Below are 19,384 nucleotides of genomic sequence, written 5' to 3'. Positions count from 1 at the left end.
AACGTCTCATCTACACTTTAATTTTTTACTTTCTAATACATGTGCAGACTTATTTCATTGATCTAATTTCTGTTTCCCAGTGACAAATGATGTTAAGCATCTTTTCATGTGTTTGTTGCAATCCTTTGATAAAGTGTTCAAATCTTTTGCTTTTTTAACTTGGTTGTTGTTTATTATTGACCTTTGAGAGTTCTAGATATGTTCTAGATACGAGATTCTTACTAGATGCATGGTTTACAAATATTTTCTCCCCATGTGTGATTTTTCAACTTCTCATCAGTGTTGTTCAAAGACCCAAAGTTCTTAATTTTAATGATATTTCATTTATCAGTTATTTCTTTGATACAAAAGAAACCTGTACCCAACACAGGATCAAAAAATTGTATCTCATTTTCTTCGAGTGAATTTATGATCTTTGATGTTACCTTTAGCTCTATGCACCATTTGAGTTTATTTCTGTATATAAAGAATGATATATATTTTATATAGAGAGAAAGATAAAGAAATTGGTGAAGGAGATTAAGAAGTACAAACTTCCAATTGCAAAATAAGTGAGTTACAGCTGTGAAATGCATAGCGTGGGGAATACAGCAAGTAATTATGTAATATCTTTGTATGGTGAAAGTGAAAGTGAAGTCGCTCAGTTGTGTCCGACTTGTTGCTACCCCGTGGACTGTAGCCCACCAGGCTCCTCCATCCATGGGATTCTCCAGGCAAGAATACTGGAGTGGGTTGCCATTTGTACGGTGATGGATGGCAAATAGACTAATGTAGTGACCATTCTGAAATGTACAACAATCTCTATGTTTTATAACAAGAACTAACATAGTATAGGTCAATTATACTTCAAGAGCAAACAAACTTAGAAAACAATGAGATCAGATTTGTAGTTAGCAGAGATGGGTTGTGGTGGAGCACAGCAGGAGGTATTACATGCTTCCAGTTACAAGATAAATAAGTACAAGGATGTAACATACAAGATGATAAATATAATCAACACTGTTATAAGTTATATATGAAAGTCAACAAGAGAGTAAATCCTAAATGTTCTTATCAGAAAGAAAAAAAAGTGTTCTATTTCTTTACTTTTGTATCTATATGAGATGACAGATGTTCACTGAACCTACTTTGATGATCATTTTGTGATGTACGTAGTCAAATCTATATGTTGTATGCATTAAATTCATATAGTCCTGTGGATCAGTTTTATCTCAATAAACCTTGAAGGAAGGAAAAAGAAAAGATCTTGAGTCTAGTGAAGGAACTTACAGATAAATATTAATTTATTAATTAAAGGAATCAGTATGGTATCTGAGGGAACTTCCCTTTAGCATCAGTATGCATCAGCAAGTTCTTAATCCTAGTACTTGAATAATATGGATCAAAGTTTGTTTTCTTTATAAACAAACTATTCAGTTATTTCTGCACAGTATAAGAATTGTATTCTTTCTTTATGAAATTGATTTTATACCTTTGATGAACATCAGTTGACTATGTCTATGTCTGTAATTGTGATTCTATTTCATCAATCTGCTTATCCTCACACCATCACCATACTATATTACCTACTATAATTTATAATAAGTTCTAAAGTCATATCCCTGGTCATTCAAGTTTAATCTTTTTTCAAGTTGTTTTATCAGTTCTAGATCATTTGTACTTTTGTACGAAACTTCAAATGACATTGCCAGTTTCCATGACAGAAAATCTGCTATAATTTGACTGAAACCGCATTAAATCTATATAGCTCAGTTTTGGGAGAACTGGAATCTTAACATTACCATATGATCCAATTTGTAAACAAGGCATATATCTTCATTGATTTAGATTTTCTTAGAAATCTTTTATCAGTTTTGTTATGCTGAGTGTACATAGGCCTTATACATGTTTTTAGATTTGCTCTTAAGTATTTTATATTTTCCTGGAGAAGGAAATGGCAATCCACTCCAGTATTCTTACCTGGAGAATCCCATGGACAGAGAAGGCTGGCAGAGAAGAACTATAGTCCACGGGCTTACAAAGAGTTGGACACGACTTAGTGACTAAACCATCACCACCAGTATATATTTTAGTGCCATTATATATTGTATTTGTGTACATTGAAATTTTCAATTAATCTTGCTAGCATACAGAATAAAATTAATTTTAGTATATTTATCTGATATTCTGCACTGTGCTAAACTCAGTAGTTCCAGTTTTTATTTTCCAAACTATATGCTTTTTATTTAGCTTTCTTACCTTACTTTGGACTTCCCTGGTGGCTCAGATGGTAAAGCGTCTGCCTACAGTGCGGGAGACCTGGGTTCGATCCCTGGGTCAGGAAGATCCTCTGGAGAAGGAAATGGCAACCCACTCCAGTACTCTTGCCTGGAAAATCCCATGGACAGAGAAGCGTAGTAGGCTACAGTCCATGGGGTCGCAAAGAGTCCGACATTACTGAGCGACTTCATTTCACTTCACTTCACTTTACCTTACTGCACTGTCTAGAACCTTCCACACAATGCTGAACAGAAGCAATGAGATGAAACTGTGTTTCTCTTTTGCTTATCTTAGGGGCAATGTAATCAGTCTTTCTTCACCAACTGTAAGTTTACCTGTAGGTTTCCCATAGAAGCTGTTCATCAGGTTGAGAAAGTTCTCTTCTATTTCAACCAAACTAAAGGTGTTTAGTCAGGACTAGATTTGGATATTGCCATATGCTTTTTCTACATCTGTTGTAATGATTATGTGTTTTTCTTTTTTTCTACTGTGTTAATATTGTTAGCTCTACTGATTGATTTTCAAACTCTAAAATTTTTCATTCTTTGGTTAAAACCCAGGTAGTCAGTATATTATACAGTTCAAAGTATTGTCAGATTCAATTTGCAATCATTTTGTTAAAATTTTTTGCACCTATACACAAGGTATATGTTTGTTATTTTTCACTTGTGTATTATCTTGATCTGGTTTTAGGACCATAGTAACACTAGCTTCATAGAATGAGTTGGGAAATATTTCATCCTGTGTGTTTTTCTCAATGAAATAGAGTAGTATAAATATTACTTTCCTCTTTACTATTAGAATTCACCTCTTTTCTAGAAATAAACTTTAACTGCAAAAATTTCTGTAATAATTTTAACTGCAACTAAATATTTTTAAATAAACATGACATTTAGGTTATCTGTTTTTGTCTTGAATAAACATTGCAATTTGTGCTTTTCATGTTATTTGCTTAATATAAATTTTCAAATTTGCTGACATAAATTTTTCATAATATCACCTTCTTATCTTTTTAATAATTGTAACATCTATAGTACAATCACCTATCTCATTCTTAATATGAGCAGTTGGGTTTTTTTCAGTATCTTTTTTTCTTTTCTTAATTATTCTGACTAGAGTTTATTATTAATTTTATTGATTACATCACAAGCAACTTTTTGTTTCATATTTTTTTAAATTTTGTATGGTGTTCTTATTTCCTAATACACTTATTATGAAAGCTTATTTATTATCTCCTATATTTTGAGTTTCAAATAGGCAACTGGTTGAGTTTGTTTATTTATCTCTATAGTGTGGTTATGATATTCAATTGAAATACGATTAGGTCCTTTTGATTCAGTGTCTTCAAGTTTTTGAGTTACTTATTTCCTTTCCCATTGATATTAATTTACATTTAAAATTTGTAGAAATTTAAAACTAAGCTTAATATTAATAGCTTTAAATACAAATGGCCTATATATCGAAGTAAAATTAGAGCTTTCAAATGTCAAAATTATATGAAAGCATACACTCAAGAAAGTGTTATTCTCTCTCCCTTATAACTTCTAATTCATTCTTTGCTCAAGTTTTCCCATCACCTTGTCTTTTCACACTAGTGTGAAAGTTCGATTCATAAATCAAAACATGATGGTTTTGATGCAAATGAACTTGAGGAAAATGCAACAGTTGTTTACTAATTAGTAATTTGACTCCTGCTCTTCTCACTGTTCTCTTAGCTTAACTCAGTTAGAATACTTTTATTTGTTATCCAAAAGCTGTGAACATAAGGACAAGGACTGTTGTTTGGCACCACTTGAAACACACTCATTATAAAGGATTACTTATTAACTGAAGAATGAGAAGAGATTCAATAATAATAATCAAATTATGCATATAAAATAGGGTTTGCCTTTTTATTTTGTGTGCATGCTCACTCACTCAGTTATGTCTGACTGTTTTGTGACTCCATGGGTTGTAGCAGACCAGGCTCCTCTGTCCATGCAATTCCCCAGGCAATAATACTGGAGTGGGGTGCCATTTCCTCCTCAGGAAATCTTCCCAACACAGGGACAGAACCTGTGTCTTCCGCATCTCTTGCATTGACAGGTATATTCTTTACCCCTGAGCCACCTGGGAAGCCTATTTATTATTTCAACTACCCATTTTCTTAACAACTCTTTCTCCTTTCTTTTATTTCACTCCTAAGCAAGCCAGGACTCTGGCGCATACATAACAAACTTGCTCAATATTTTCCATCTCAAAATCTTACTTCAATCAATTCCTTTTCCAAGTTGTGCCATATTTTAATTTCACATTCATTTGTCTCACTTCTCAGATCTCACTTTAACATACCAAGACTTGTTCATTTCGTATTTCTAAGAATCACCATTGCAGTAAACTGACAATTCTGTGGTGAATTAACATCTAACCTATTATTGAATCATTTTAATGGTTGCAGTTAAAGCAGAAAATCGGGACGATCCCCTGGGGGTATGGCAACTCACTCCAGTATTCTTATCTGGAGAATCCCATAGACAGAGGAATCTGATGAGATACAGTCTGTGGGGTCCCAAAGAGTCAGACATGCCTGAAGTGACTTACCACACAAACAGAATTAATAACCAATATCTGGCTTTAAATCATATTTGACAAGCTCTCATTTTCTTAGGTTAATACTTATTAAGTCCTCTCTCCCACATTTTACTCCTTTATTCAGTTAGGGAATGGTTGTTATAGTTATAGATAGCTTATGTAAGCAGAATGACAAGTAAAGCGTTACACTAAAATGGGAGTTGAGCATTTGTTGTTGTTGCTCAGTCGTGCAGTTGTGTCCATTTTTTGTGACCCCATGGACTGCAGCACACCAGGCTTCCCTGTCCTTCACTATCTCCTGGAGTGCGCTCAAACTCATGTCCACTTAGTGTATGATGCCATATTTGACCAAAAAAACAAACACAATGAAATAAACAAGGAAGAAAATGTTCATATGTAAATTTTTTCCCTGTGATTTTTAAATTTTGTTGTTATTATTGCCTGGTTTTTTAGTGTGTGTTTAATTTTGCCAACACGGTATGAAAGAGAAAGTTTTACTTAAGTTCTACTTAATAGGAGTTCCTCTTTAGCATTCTTGTCTTAAGCATGAAGATGGAGTTTAGTTCTGCAAAGAAACCAGATGGTGGACTATCCTGCAGCATTAGCTCATGGTCTGAGGAGAATGATAACACGTGGTAAACTCAGCAAAGAGATGGATTCCAAATCCTTGGCAGAGCTCTGAAAGATGGTAATAATACCTTGGCAAGGAAAAATCAGTACACATGATGTTTGCAGCAGTTTCAAGCTCAGATTGGTTCCACCCTTTTTCTTCACCTACATTTCCAGTTTTGTTTCAGAGTGATTATTGTTGCAGATTTGAGATGAATGGACAGAGAATCCTTTTATTGGGCTGTGAATGTATGAGGGTCCACCTGGCCCTCTCTACAGCACAACTTCTAGGTACAAGCAGATTGAATTTGATAATTGTCTCAGTACGCTTAAAAGGCAAGAGCAGAAAACCTTGATCAAAGTTAAGAGAAATGACAGGGAAGTTAATCATTTGGTGGTTTGGGTGGTTCAAGAAGTCTGGAAAGATTAGAAGTATTAGGCAACTTGGAAACTTTTGAATAGGTAGTGTTACAACAACTGAACATTTAATACTTCTCTGATAATTTGTGGAACTTGATTGCCTGAGGGTTGATGTTGTTTGAAGATGGAACAATTTAATAGCTATTTTGAGGAATATGTCCATAATAAATTATGGTTAGTTTAGAAGTACTTGATTAAAAATCTATCACATAAAAATGACTACTGAGAGGTCTCCCATTCCATTCATTCCATGGACTCACCATCATTTTCATAGTGAACTGGGCTGGGTGAACCAGGTCCTAGCCTGGAGAGCATTTTAAACGCTCTCACTAAAATAGAGTAAAAATTTACTAAACAAACATTCTGTGCATATTCACACAGATTACGTCTTATCTGGCTGAAAAAAGAATAGTCTTGTGTGTTATTTGTTGTTGTTGTTGTTCAGTTCCTAAGTTGGACCCAACTATTTGCGACCCAAAGGACTACAGCACACCAGGCTTCCCTGTCCTTCAGTATCTCCCTGAATTTGCTCAAACCCATATCCATTGAGTTGGTGGTCTTAACCAATTATCTCATCCCCTGTCACCTCCTTCTCCTGCCACCAATCTTTTCCAGTATCAGGGTCTTTTCCAATGAGCTGGCTCTTCACATGAGGTGGCCAAAGTATTGGAACTGCAGCACCAATGTTCTTCCAATGAATATTCAGGACCGATTTCCTTTAGGAGTGACTGGTTGGATCTCCTTGCAGTCCAAGGGACTCTCAAGAGTCTTCTCCAACACCACAGTTCAAAAGCATCCATTCTTCAGCGCTCAGCCTTCTTTATGGTGCAACTCTCACATTCATACATGATTACTGGAAAAACCATAGCTTTGACTAGATAGATGTTTGTCAGCAAAGTGATGTCTCTGCTTTTTAATATACTGTCTAGGCTTGTCATAGCTTTTCTTCCAAGGAGCAAGCCTCTTTTAATTTCATGGCTGCAGTCACTGTCCAGTGATTTTGGAGCCCAAGAAAATAAAATCTGCCGCTGATTCCATTTTTTCCCCATCAATTTGCCATGAAGTGATAGGACTGGATACCATGCTTTTTGAATATTGAGTTTTAAGCCAGCTTTTTCACTCTTCTCTTTCACATTCATCAAGAGGATCTTTAGTTCCTCTTCACTTTCTGCCATTAGGATGGTGTCATCTGCATATCTGAGGTTGTTTATATTTCTCCCAGCAATCTTGATTCCAGTTTGGGCTTCATCCAGCCCGGCATTTTGCATGATGTACTCTGCATATAAGTTAAATAAGCAGGGTGACAATATACAGCTTCGATGTACTCCTTTCCCAATTTTGAACCATAATTGGGAAGTGTGTTATTTACTAGATATTTATTTACAAAATGTTATGGCCTGGGGAGCATACTGGGTTAAATAAAATAAGAGAATGATTTAAAGATAACACTGAAACATTTTCTGCTGGCTCCTAAATGTGTTTTTATTATCCAATTTAAATTTTTAAGAACATTTATCTCCATGGGCAATTTAAGCTAGTTTCTTTTTAAATACAGAATAAAGTCTAATTCCCCCACCTCCTCCCTTTCCACACTTTTTTAATTCATTCTTTCTCTCTGTTACTTGCAACAAATAACAAATGCACACCATAAGCTAAGCACCATGCTAAACTCTAGGGATCTGGATGTGAAAGAAACAAATGAAATGACCATCTGCATGGCACTGAGACCCCAACAGAGGGTACAGAGGAATAAGCAATTTAAGTAACATGTGACAACTGCCTTGAGAAAATGCCAGTACTAAGGAAGTGCTTATCAGGAACAACTGGCTTTTTTGTCCTTCAAGGAAAGTTTCCCAGGGCAAGAGCATCTGACCCTGAAGTCTACATGAGAGTTAGGCTAATAGTGTGGATTGTGAGAAGAGTGTGTCAAGCAGAATATAGGTGAAGATCTGGAGGTACAAAAGAAACTGATGAGTTAGAAGTCAAAGTAGTCTAGGATGGTCAGAGTGAAGACTTGGGAGTGTTAGACCTGAGATAGCAAAGTGAGATGAGGAAAGCTAATCTGATTCTTCTTAAAATGTAGGTTTTTCTTCTAAAGTGGTAAAGTCCATTGGAAAACCATAAATTGGTGAGTGACAGGATAACATTTGGACTTTAAAATAATTTCTCAAGAGATAGTATACAGAATAAATGTAAAAAGAAGAAAGCCTAGAAGGCAAGAAACTAGAAGGGTGTTACCTGATCCAGGCAAGAGGTGGGCTATAGTGCTGATTTCCAGAGTAAAAAGGTGCGGCACTCAAGAAAGAGGTCAGAGTGAAGTAAATGTTTATGGTTTATTTATTCATTCATTTATTTTTACAAATATTCATTGCATATCTACTATGTCTAATACTTGATACTTGAGTATTAGGTGCTGGAGTTACAGGAAAGAACAAAAGAGACAAAAGTCTTGTCTTCATAGGATTTATAATCCAGTTGAAAAGACAACAGCAGAAAAGTAAGTGAAATACATAGTCTATCACAGGATCATAAGTGGTGAGAAGAAAAATAAAGCAGGAAAGAGATAGCAGGAGGCTGGTAAGGATATGAGATTTTAAATGAGATAGTCAAAGAAGTACTCATTGATATTGGAGCAAAGATCTGCAGAAATCAAGGAAGCAAACCATGTAGATGTTGGGAAGGAGGGATCCAGAATGAGGAGGAGAAGACAAGGAAGAAAACTAAAAGATATTTTATTTTATTCTTTTCAGTTTTATTTATTTATTTTTAATTTACAATATTGTATTGGTTTTGCCATACATTGACATGAATCCGCCATGGGGGTACATGTGTAACGCATCCTGAACCTCCCTCCCCATTCCATCCCTCTGGGTCATCCCAGTGCACCAGCCCCAAGCACCCCGTATCATGCAACAAACCTGGACCGGCGATTCATTTCACATATGATAATATACATGTTTCAATGCCATTTTCCTATATCGTCCCACCCTCGCCCTCTCCCACAGAGTCCAAAAAACTGTACTATACATCTGTGTCTCTTTTGCTGTCTCTCATACAGGGTTATCGTTACCATCTTTCTAAATTCCATATATATGTGTTAGTATACTGTACTGGTGTTTTTCTTTCTGGCTTACTTCACTCTGTATAATTGGCTCCAGTTTCATCCACCTGATTAGAACTGATTCAAATGTATTCTTTTTAATGGCTGAGTAATACTCCATTGTGTATATGTACCACAGCTTTCTTCATTTCTCCATTCATCTGCTGATGGACATCTAGGTTGCTTCCATGTCCTGGCTATTATAAACAGTGCTGTGGTGAACATTAGGGTACACGTGGCTCTTTCAATTCTGGTTTCCTCGGTGTGTATGCCCAGTAGTGGGATTGCTGGATCATAAGGCAGTTCTATTTCCAGTTTTTTAAGGAATCTCCACACTGTTCTCCATAGTGGCTGTACTAGTTTGCATTCCCACCAACAGTGTAAGAGGGTTCCCTTTTCTCCACACCCTCTCCAGCATTTATTGCTTGTAGACTTTTGGATAGCAGCCATTCTGACTGGCATGAAATGGTACCTCATTGTGGTTTTGATTTGCATTTCTCTGATAATGAGTGCAAAAGATATTTTAAAATAAATCACCAACTCAATGGACATGAGTTTGAGTAAACTCCGGGAGTTGGTGATGGACAGGGAGGCCTGGTGTCCTGCAGTCCATGGGGTTACAAAGAGTCAGACACTACTGAGCGACTGAACTGATAACTGAACTGAACTGATACAAAGAATATTCTAAAAATAGACGTTTAGCTAGAATTCTTTCTCCACTGTTTGGGAGGGCCTTGACCAGAGCCCTCCCCTCTCCCCTGTTAAACTCAGGGTTTTTAAGAGATCAGGCCTTGCTCTTTTGTGACATCCTAGGCCAACTTTCCTGTTTGGAAGTGTCCCAGTGCAGAAGAACAATAAAGAATCCTCCTGGGATTCAGGAGCCACAGGAGACTCGGGTTCTATCCCAGGGTCAGGAAGATCCCCTGGAGAAGGGCATGGTAACCCACTCCAGTATTCTTGCTGGAGAATTCCATGGACAGAGGAGCCTGGCAGGCTACAGTCCAAAGGGTCACAGAGAGTCAGACGCGAGTGAAGCAACTTAGCACGCAGGATGTAGAAGTATGAAAAGTGTTCTCTGAGCGTTTTTGCACCTTCCCTCTTCCCCACCCCAAGGCAAGGTCTCTGTGCTCGCACATTGATAGACTGTTGTGGAGCCTCTTTGATGCTTCCAGTCTTGGCAAAAGACCCCTCCTACCTGGAGTCCACCAAGATCTTTCTCTGACACCTTTCTAACTGTGCCACTCCTCTGCTTTGAATGTGACAGCTGCTCCTGAAGATAGAGCTAATGCCCAAAGCACAGAACTGATTTTCAGAATGGCTGCAGCCCCCAAGTGCCAGGGAGTGGCTGCAGGCTGAAGAAGAGACCTTTACCTGTGAAGGCAAGGCTGAATAACCCAGCGCAGCATCGGCTGGGGTGCCTTAGCCAGGGAGGATATGAATTTCATACTGCAGACCCGGGAGGACAGAATTAAATCTCTCCAGCTTCAGAAGGTTGTGGACAGGAAGAGAAAGAAAAAGCAGCCATCTTTGGAAAAATAAAGTGGAGATAGGATTCGCATGGATGTGGACCCTGGTGAGGAGCAGAAGGAGGAAAAGATGGAAAGTGACCCTCAGGCGTCAGGATGGACTCTCGCTGACTTCAGGAAGCATCAACCCCATCGGCATCCGCGAGGTCACCAGAGCGCCGGAAGAGAACAAGCTGCTCCTGGCCTTGGTGTGTCTGTTGGCCAAGCCAGCCATCGTCACTGCACACGTGAGGCAGCTGAGCCATCCGCGGAAGTACCGCCATCTGCCGGATGCCCCAGCCCAGCCAGAGGCTCGCACCCGCCCTGGGCTTAAAATGACTCCTGAGCTGAAAATACGTCCTGGCCTTGGGATTCAAAAGAAACACCAATGCCTTTAGGGAGCGACTGAGGGCCGTCACGCCCAGAGACCCCCAGTCTAAATGTGCAGTGACCTGGAGAGTACCTGGAGACAGAATCTTCGGAAAGCCTGAGACAAAGAGATTTTGGACACTTCCATTAAAGAATTATCTAAACCACAAAGTAAGTTCACTGAGGGTCAGCAAACTGTAATGTTACACCCCTGAAAATAAACTGATTCCAAACCCCAAAAAAGATAAGGAAACCACTCAAAATCAAAAAAAAAAGAAAAACAAACAAACAAAAACATCTTCAAAGTAATCTTGGATAAACCTGTCACTTCATACAGTTGTAACATGACACTTCATAAAGAAGTCTTGGGGATGCCTGGGTGGTACAGTGATGAGGAATCTACCTGCCAATGCAGGAGACACGGATTCGATCCCTGGGTGGGGAAGAACCCCTAAAGTAGGAAATGGCAACCCATTCCAGTATTCTTCCTGGGAAATCCCATGGACAGAAGAGCCTAGTAGGCTACAGTCCATGGGTTACTAAGAGTTGAACACCACTGAGCACATGCATGAGCATTTTCTCATGTTATAAAATTGCCTAATTCTTTTAATAGAATATAGAATGTAAACTTTCTCTTACTGGTAAGAGCTGCTGTAATAGTTCAGATGGTAAAGAATCTGCCTGCAATGCAGGAGACTCAGATTGAATCCCTGTGTTGGGAAAATCCCCTGGAGAAGGGAATGGCAACCCACTCCACTATTCTTGCCTGGAGAATCCCATGGACAGAGGAGTCTGGTAGGTTGCAGAGTTGGACACAATTGAGCAGCTGACACTTACTGGTAAATATGATTGACAATAGTATGGAATAGGGCTTGTTCAGGAGCTAATGGATTTTATAGATGTGTTTGCTCCAATCTGGAAATAAAGGGTAACTAATCTGCCTTTTAGATTTATCTATCTTCTTTCCTACTTTCTTTCCTAAAAAAAAAGCTACTGGGATGCACAACCTGAATCCAAGTCCGTTTCTTATCAAGGAGAGGGAAGGCATATTACAAAAGCCCTTTGCTTGTCAGAATCTTTCATTGCCCAATTTCACATTTGTAAGAATTTTCTGGATGGTTAAGGAAGTTAGAAACAACACCATGTTCAATCTTTCCCTGATACTGTAGAGGAAGGGAAGGATAGGAAGACTGTTATAGACCAGGCCAAGGTTAGGATTTAGATGTAACTTGGATGAGCCTCTTTGTGTGAGGTTGGTGGAAAATAGAAGCAATGTCATTTTGAAAATCATTTGCTCTGGAAAACTCATCTTGACAGCTATAGATAGGATCAGGTGGCCTTCACAAGTTTCTGTACCATCTTTTTTCATAGTATTTATCACTTTGAGTTGAAAATGCTTCTTGTCAGCATTTCAGACTAGACTGTAGATTTATTAAAGATATAGATCAGGTCTCTTTCATCACTAAGTAATATGCTAGGCACAACACTTAGCACCCAATAGGTATACATTTAATATACATTTAATACACATAAGTATACATAAACGTATACATTTAATTCATAAATGAGGGCATAGACCAATTTAACAGCCATATTTCCCTCCTAAGATTGACTAAAACCTACCAACTATTTTTTTCACATCAACTACTAATACACAACTACTCAGCTCTGTATATTCATTGGAAGGACTGATGCTAAAGCTGAAACTCCAGTATTTTGGTCACCCAATGCAAACAACCGACTCATTGAAAAAGATACCTTGATGCTGGGAAAGATTGGGGGCAGGAGGAGAAGGGGACGACAGAGAATGAGACGGTTGGGTGACATCACCAACTCAATGGAAATGAGTTTGAACAAATTCCGGGAGATGGTGAAGGACAGGGAAGCCTGGTGTGCTGCAGTCCATGGGGCTGCAAAGAGTCGGACACAACTGAGAGTGAAATACAATGACAGCTACGACTAGTACACAGCCATGTCTCTTCACCGTATTCTTGGGCAACTGATTTTTAATAGATGCTTTAATTTTTAATAGCATGTAATAAATTTTAATAGCATGTTACAAATGCTGTTACATTTATCTCTTACATAGCTTTGTTATGTTGATATCAGCCCACTATGTAATTAGCCCCAAATATGTAGAATTGTCCAATGGGAAGGTAGTAATATTGAGATTTTTGTCCTATCATTTTAAAGCATATTCACTCTTCTGTGCACAAACAAGGGTAACATTATTGTCAGTACTTTTCTGAATCAGAGTGAAGCTTTTGATTAGAATGCCAAAAGAATGCATGCTTGCAAGACCTTGAGCTTTCTATAGGACAGTATGAATCTGACTCAATTGCTATGACTGACGAAACAATGTGATGGCCAGATGAAGACTATGCTTGCCATAACTCAACAAAGCAGTCACAAAAAGGCTAACCACCCTATCTCTGGATCGTGGATATTAACAGTTCCAATAGTTATTATTTTTAAAACTGCTACATATTTTCATGTGAGTTTCTCTGATATCTTGCTATAAGAAACACTTTAGTTGGATTGAGAAGGTAAGTTTCTTTTTTCCTTTTTCTAGGTTTATTTCACTAAACTATATACAATAGAAAAAATAGATGCCACCTACCAGTAGTGAGAGTTTGTAAGCTTATTGCCTCATTCTGAAGCATCTCATTCAAAATTTATACATCAATGAATCAGGCTACCTCAATTAAAAACAAAATGAAGTCAAATGTAATAAAATAAATAACAGCAAAAAGAATGAATCTAGAAAAGGTATAATCCCCTATTTTAAAGTACAAAAAATTCTAGCATGATCTTTAAGTGAAAAGCATCCATATATCAGTTCCAGAGAGAGCTTAAATAGCTCATAGGAACCACTTCATGTGCAATTAAAACAAAGTGTTTGGTTTTCTTTACCTGTGTTTTATAGTAATATGCTCTAAGAAAAAGAATAATACTCTGTGAAGTCCAGAGAAGAGATGCATCTATTTCTGTGGGAGCTATTTGGAAAACAGATACTGCTGCAGAAATACAAAACATATTACGGGAGGAGAAAGAAAATCTGAATAAGTAACCAACACATTTTTAATTGGAGAAAAATACATAGCATATGATTTTTTTAAATAAATCAATCAAATTCTGTTTGAACTTATCACTTTATAAATGAATTTATTCTCTTAGAATAAAGGATTTTTTGGACAAAGTATTTGTTGAATATTAAGTAAATTGTATAATCTTTATAAGGCTAAGAATTGTATTACTTTTCTGTTTATACCATAACAAATTTAGTGTTTTGCTTTGTATACAATAGGTATTTGAATCGTGTAATTAGTTAATTTATCATAAACTGTTAGAATCATCAAGGAAATACTGCTATCCACTGAGAGGCACTTACCAGAATTGTCGGAAAGTAATTTGGAGGAAAAATTGTAGAAAGTGGACAATGTTCTTGAAAATCCAAATTTATAAAGTGAGAGCAAGTACCATGTCTATTGAAGGATTAAAGTAAAATCAAATAAAAATTGAAATTTGTTAGCTGCTTTAACTGTTAATAATCCACAGTGTCCTCCAACTAACTGTTTTTTATATTATTCAATTGCTTCTTGGCACTAAATCAACATGTATATCAAAATGACAATATTTGCATAAAAATTTTCTTTGCAGAAATTGGAAATTAATAAAGCTCTTTAAAAAAATGATAGAGAAATCAATAAAGAGAAGACCCAGCTGAAAAATGTTGTAAAGTCTGTGAAATGCTGTTGTAAAGATAATCCTATGATCCTTTTGGAAATATTTGTCTAAGTATGTCATTTCAGGACAGCTCCCTGCCACATATGTAAGTTTTGCTGGAAACCGTTCATTTCTGCACTGTCAGGATGGGATCATTTTGTACAGTTTACAACGTGGACAGGCCCTGAGGGGAGGGAAAGCCCAATCTTTCACTTTCTGGTTTTGCTTGGCTAATCCTAGCTTAATGCTGACTGCAATAAAACTTGGGTTGTCCCAACAGATTCTGAAACAAACAAAAGTCATGTTAAAAAATATAATTTAATAGAAGAATGAGATTCTACCCAAAGATTCTGCTTTCAAAGGTGCATTCACACCATCTCAATTCAAGACAATAGACTTTAAGACTCTTCCACTGACTTTTAAATTCCATAAAACACTGAGAGATTTTTCTTTTTTATTCTCTTTTTACTAATATAACAGAAAAAAATACACCTTTGACTACATCCTCAATTGATATATTATTTTAAAAAACACTTTTTTAATCTAATCCCTGGGATTATCTTTAAAATCATTTTCTGAGACATGAAAGAAAATTGGAATCATTACCAATCATTATCATCATTTTTTTTTTTTTTTTTGATGCAATGTTACACAACTTGACTTGTTTAATCCTACTTTTTCACCAGAAATTGCAGCAAATTGTTTGTGGTAGTTAAAAAAAAATTAAGTCTACTCTTAGTGAATTCATCAATGAAAACAGTGAAAATAATATTTCAAAAAATATGCAATTAAGAGGAAAAAAATGAACTAAATATAGCTACTCCAAAGTTTTCACTGAAGAGAAAAACACTCATTTAAATATAATGGTTCTAAAAATTGACAGCGTTCAGGGCTACTAAACTGAACCTATTGTTCATATATGGGGATCAAAAGAATGGATCCTAGAATCAAATTTCCTAGGTCTGAATCTTGGCTCTGGGATCACTAACCTTGTGATCTTCGGGAAGTCACTTTACTCATTTGCAAAACAAGTATAGCATTCATCATGCTCATGGGATTGTAGTGAAGGTTAAATAAGTTATATACATATTATATATATGTTATATTTATGTATATTATATTAAATATGTATAAAAATAAATACATGTAAATAAAACAAAATAATAATGCTGCTGCTGCTGCTGCTGTTAAGTCTCTTCAGTGGTATCCGACTCTGTGTGACCCTATGGACAGCAGCTCACCAGGCTCCTCTGTCCATAGGTTTCTCTAGGCAAGAATACTGGAGTGGGTTGCCACTTCCTTTTCCAAAATAATGCTGATATATTCTAAACACTAAATAAAAATTGCTACTACTACTTCTACTATTATTATTAAAGGCTTTGTTTATTGTTTTAATCATAAGACAATCGTCCACAGTTATTTTTTCATGAAAATAACCTTCTTAATACCATTTAAATCGAAACATGAAAACCCACTTCATAATTCATTTATTAAGCTGGAATTTACTGAGCACCTTATATACCAGGCAGGCTACAGCCCATGGGGTTGCAAAAAGTTGGACATGACTGAGTGACTAACAGTTTCACTTACAAGCCAGGAACTGCATCAAGAATTAGATATTTAATATCTTTCAGATTCCATTTTGAGATGATTAAAACTCTCTGCATTAACACTCTTTAAGATGTGCTCAGTTGCTTCAATCATGTCCAACATTTTGCAACCCCACGGACTGTAGCCCACCAGGCTCCTCTGTCCATGAGATTATCGACCCAAGAATACTGAAGTGGGTAGCCATCTCCCACTCCAGGGGATCTTCCCGACCCAGGAATCAAACCTGCGTCTCCTGCATTGCAGGCAGATTCTTTACCTGCTGAGCCACCAGGGAAGCCCCAACATTCTTTAAGGCTAAGGATTTAAATGACACAATCAGAAACAATTTCTGAGAATATTTTAATTGTGGGAGGCACTCTTTCTCTTCCTGAATCCCATTCCTTGCCTTTGTCAAGGCAAACTAACATTTACAAGCCAAGCATTTTCTTATAAGCTTTAAAAAGAATTATCTTCTGGCTGGTGATTCAAAATACATAATTCAAATAAGATATTGTTTGGAAAAATGTTAATAAACTTCCATTTGAGTTTTCTTGCATTACTTTCATTTGGCAGGGATTTTATTTGGGGACTAAAAAAAATAAGAAATGAAGAAAAATGTCATGACTTTACAGATGGATATTATTATTCTAAAGTAATGATTATCTTGCTGCTGCTGCTAAGTCGCTTCAGTTGTGTCTGACTCTGTGTGACCCCATAGACGGCAGCCCACCAGGCTTCCCCGTCCCTGGGATTCTCCAGGCAAGAATGCTGGAGTGGGCTGCCATTTCCTTCTCCAATGCAGGAAAGTGAAAAGGGAAAGTGAAGTTGCTCAGTCGTGTCCGACTCTTAGCGACCCCATGGACTGCAGCCTACCGGGCTCCTCTGTCCATGGGATTTTCCAGGCAAGAGTACTGGAGTAGGGTGCCATCGCTTTCTCCGAATATTATCTTATAAAACCACTATTCCAGGTTGAGAACTAGGAAGCCTTTCATTTAAATTTGAATTATATAAGTTACACTGGAAAAATAATGAAACCATCAGAAAGCTTAGAATCATTGGTATCGGACTCAATTCTCAGCCTCTCATCTGTCAACAGATTCTCACTGAGTACTTGTTCTTGGAGACTACCTGCAAGGTGCCAGAGAAACAGTGACTATCAGAACCCAGTCCTTTCCCCAAGGAGCTTTCATTCTTGCAGAAAATACAAAATAATAATTATGAGTAATCAAAGAAATTATCATAAGTAAATAACTACCAGAAAATGAGTCACTTTGGCAAGTGGCCAATCAATATAGCCCATATTTTGGCATTGTTTTTCAGTATTTTAAAATCCTGTGTCTAAAGATTTCTTTATCTCAAACTCTTGATGCCCACTTCCCCTGAGTTCTAAACTTTTGACAAGAGGAAATGAGAAGTGTTCCCTTCACCTTTTTTTAGCCAAGGAGAAGAAAATTTAATTGTACCAATGTAGTGCTGGAAAAAACTGCTAGGAAGAGAGTTAACATCATGGTCAGTACACATGGGTACCCAAGGTGCCTGTCATCACTTCTGTTGTTTCTTCTAGTTCACTGGTCACCCTTTCTTCTGATTAAGACTTTTTATTAAGTCTTCCTGCTAGGAAGGACTTTGCTAACTAGTATGGCTGCAATCATTAGCAATTTGGTGAGATTCCAAAATACACAACCCCTAGAAATTTTCCTGGATTCCTTGCTTGGAGAAACACTGCAAGCAACTTACGGCACACAAATCAGAAAGGTTGGCCTGGAAAACCATTTATGTAATTTCTCTGCTTTTGTTTTGGGGAATCTTCCAAACGAACTGTCTAGAGAATCAGATATAATTTTGAGCAGGGGATGGTAACGTGGCTTCAACAATGATTTGACTTTTCTTGTAATTTTGCACTCGACATCACTTTTTCCAGTGGTGTGTCATGCTGTCCCAGTTGACCGTCTGGCCATATTTTGTTCTGGTGTTTGCTGTAGCAAAAAGTGCAGATATAAAGTTACCTTCAACTTGATGTTAATTTCAGTGAAATCTCTCAAGATGCATCATCTCCCCTTTTCCTCCACTAAATCTGTATGATCTCAGAATCCATCCTTTTTTGATTATATTTCAAATAGGAAATAGTAACTCTGATATTTTGAAATAATTCAAGAGCCTTATTTTAGCTCTGGATTTCTTCTTAAGCAGTTAGTCATCGCAACTAACAAATAGCAAATGTATTTATTTCTTATTTCTTCCCTTCCCCACCACAAATGTGTTGTGTACATCATTTCAAATTGGGAGATAAGGAGAGTCAATGAATTTTTACACAACCCTTTGCAGTTTGATCACATCGTGCCTCCAGCTATTAACCTTTAACTGTTGGCCTCCCGTTGCCAGTCACACCCTAACTGATATTTTAGGAGTGACTGTTTCAGCTCACATCAGGCAGCAATCAAGAGTGATACAACCCTGATGCTGAATCTAGGTCAATGAGGCTGCTCATTTTGGAGCTGACCTTGATGCTAACAACCAAAAACTGGATTACGATTCCTATACACAAGGGTACTCTTGATAATACTACTATCTGACTTCTACATATTCCTAGGGATACTCGACTAAACTGACTGGCGTTTGCGTACATCTCCAAGGAATTTAAGTCAATAAAGCAAGCATTCAACATATGTCTTACGTTATGTGTGAGGTGCCTGTATTTGTGAAACAGAAGGGAAATTTCAGTCTTTTGATGACTTGATTATTTTACTTTTTTTTTCTTTTTAAAATTTTGACTGCAAGGAAATTGAGTCAAAGGAAGTGAAACAGTTCAGAAGTGTGAGAACTCCTCTTTAAAGTATTTTGTGATGATAATCATTTATATGCCATTTAAAATTTTTTATCCCCAAAATAAAACAGATGAAAATTGTGGTCATTTCTAGCTCAATTGTTTAATTTTTTTTAATTAACCTGTCATTCTTTCTTATATTCCTTGGTAAATTACTTACATTTCTTTCCATTAAAAATTATTATTTTTTTAATGCTTTTTTACTTGTAATACTTGTGGGAAACACAGAGTTCAACTGTTTTCAATTTGTTTGCTAACTAGTCCTATTGTTTACTTTTTTTAATTTTGGAAATAAATTCATAACATCTGTAAGTTTTAAAAACCCATTATCCAAAGACTTCCTATGCTGGAAAGAGTGACCTTCCTTTTTTCAGGTTGATGGAAATACTGCAAGTAATTAACTTATTAAAA

At 36.9% G+C, this 19,384-nt stretch overlaps 1 protein-coding gene across 1 annotated transcript in view; it reads left to right on the top strand.

Moving 5' to 3' along the window:
- The window catches only part of LOC109574961 (ribonuclease P protein subunit p38), a 192,925-nt gene extending 181,783 nt beyond the window's left edge, over positions 1-11,142 (top strand). Inside the window, 7 exon segments of the mRNA XM_070801244.1 lie at positions 10,273-10,356; positions 10,358-10,612; positions 10,614-10,745; positions 10,747-10,890; positions 10,892-10,954; positions 10,956-11,050; positions 11,052-11,142. Of these exon segments, the coding sequence (XP_070657345.1) occupies positions 10,273-10,356; positions 10,358-10,612; positions 10,614-10,745; positions 10,747-10,890; positions 10,892-10,954; positions 10,956-11,050; positions 11,052-11,142 (864 nt within the window).
- Positions 11,143-19,384: the final 8,242 nt, after the last annotated feature.

The sequence above is a fragment of the Bos indicus genome, chromosome 2, assembly GCF_029378745.1.
Source record: "Bos indicus isolate NIAB-ARS_2022 breed Sahiwal x Tharparkar chromosome 2, NIAB-ARS_B.indTharparkar_mat_pri_1.0, whole genome shotgun sequence".
Lineage (NCBI taxonomy): Eukaryota > Metazoa > Chordata > Mammalia > Artiodactyla > Bovidae > Bos > Bos indicus.
Note: the sequence above shows the minus strand (reverse complement) of the source record. Positions and strands in the feature narration are given on the sequence as shown.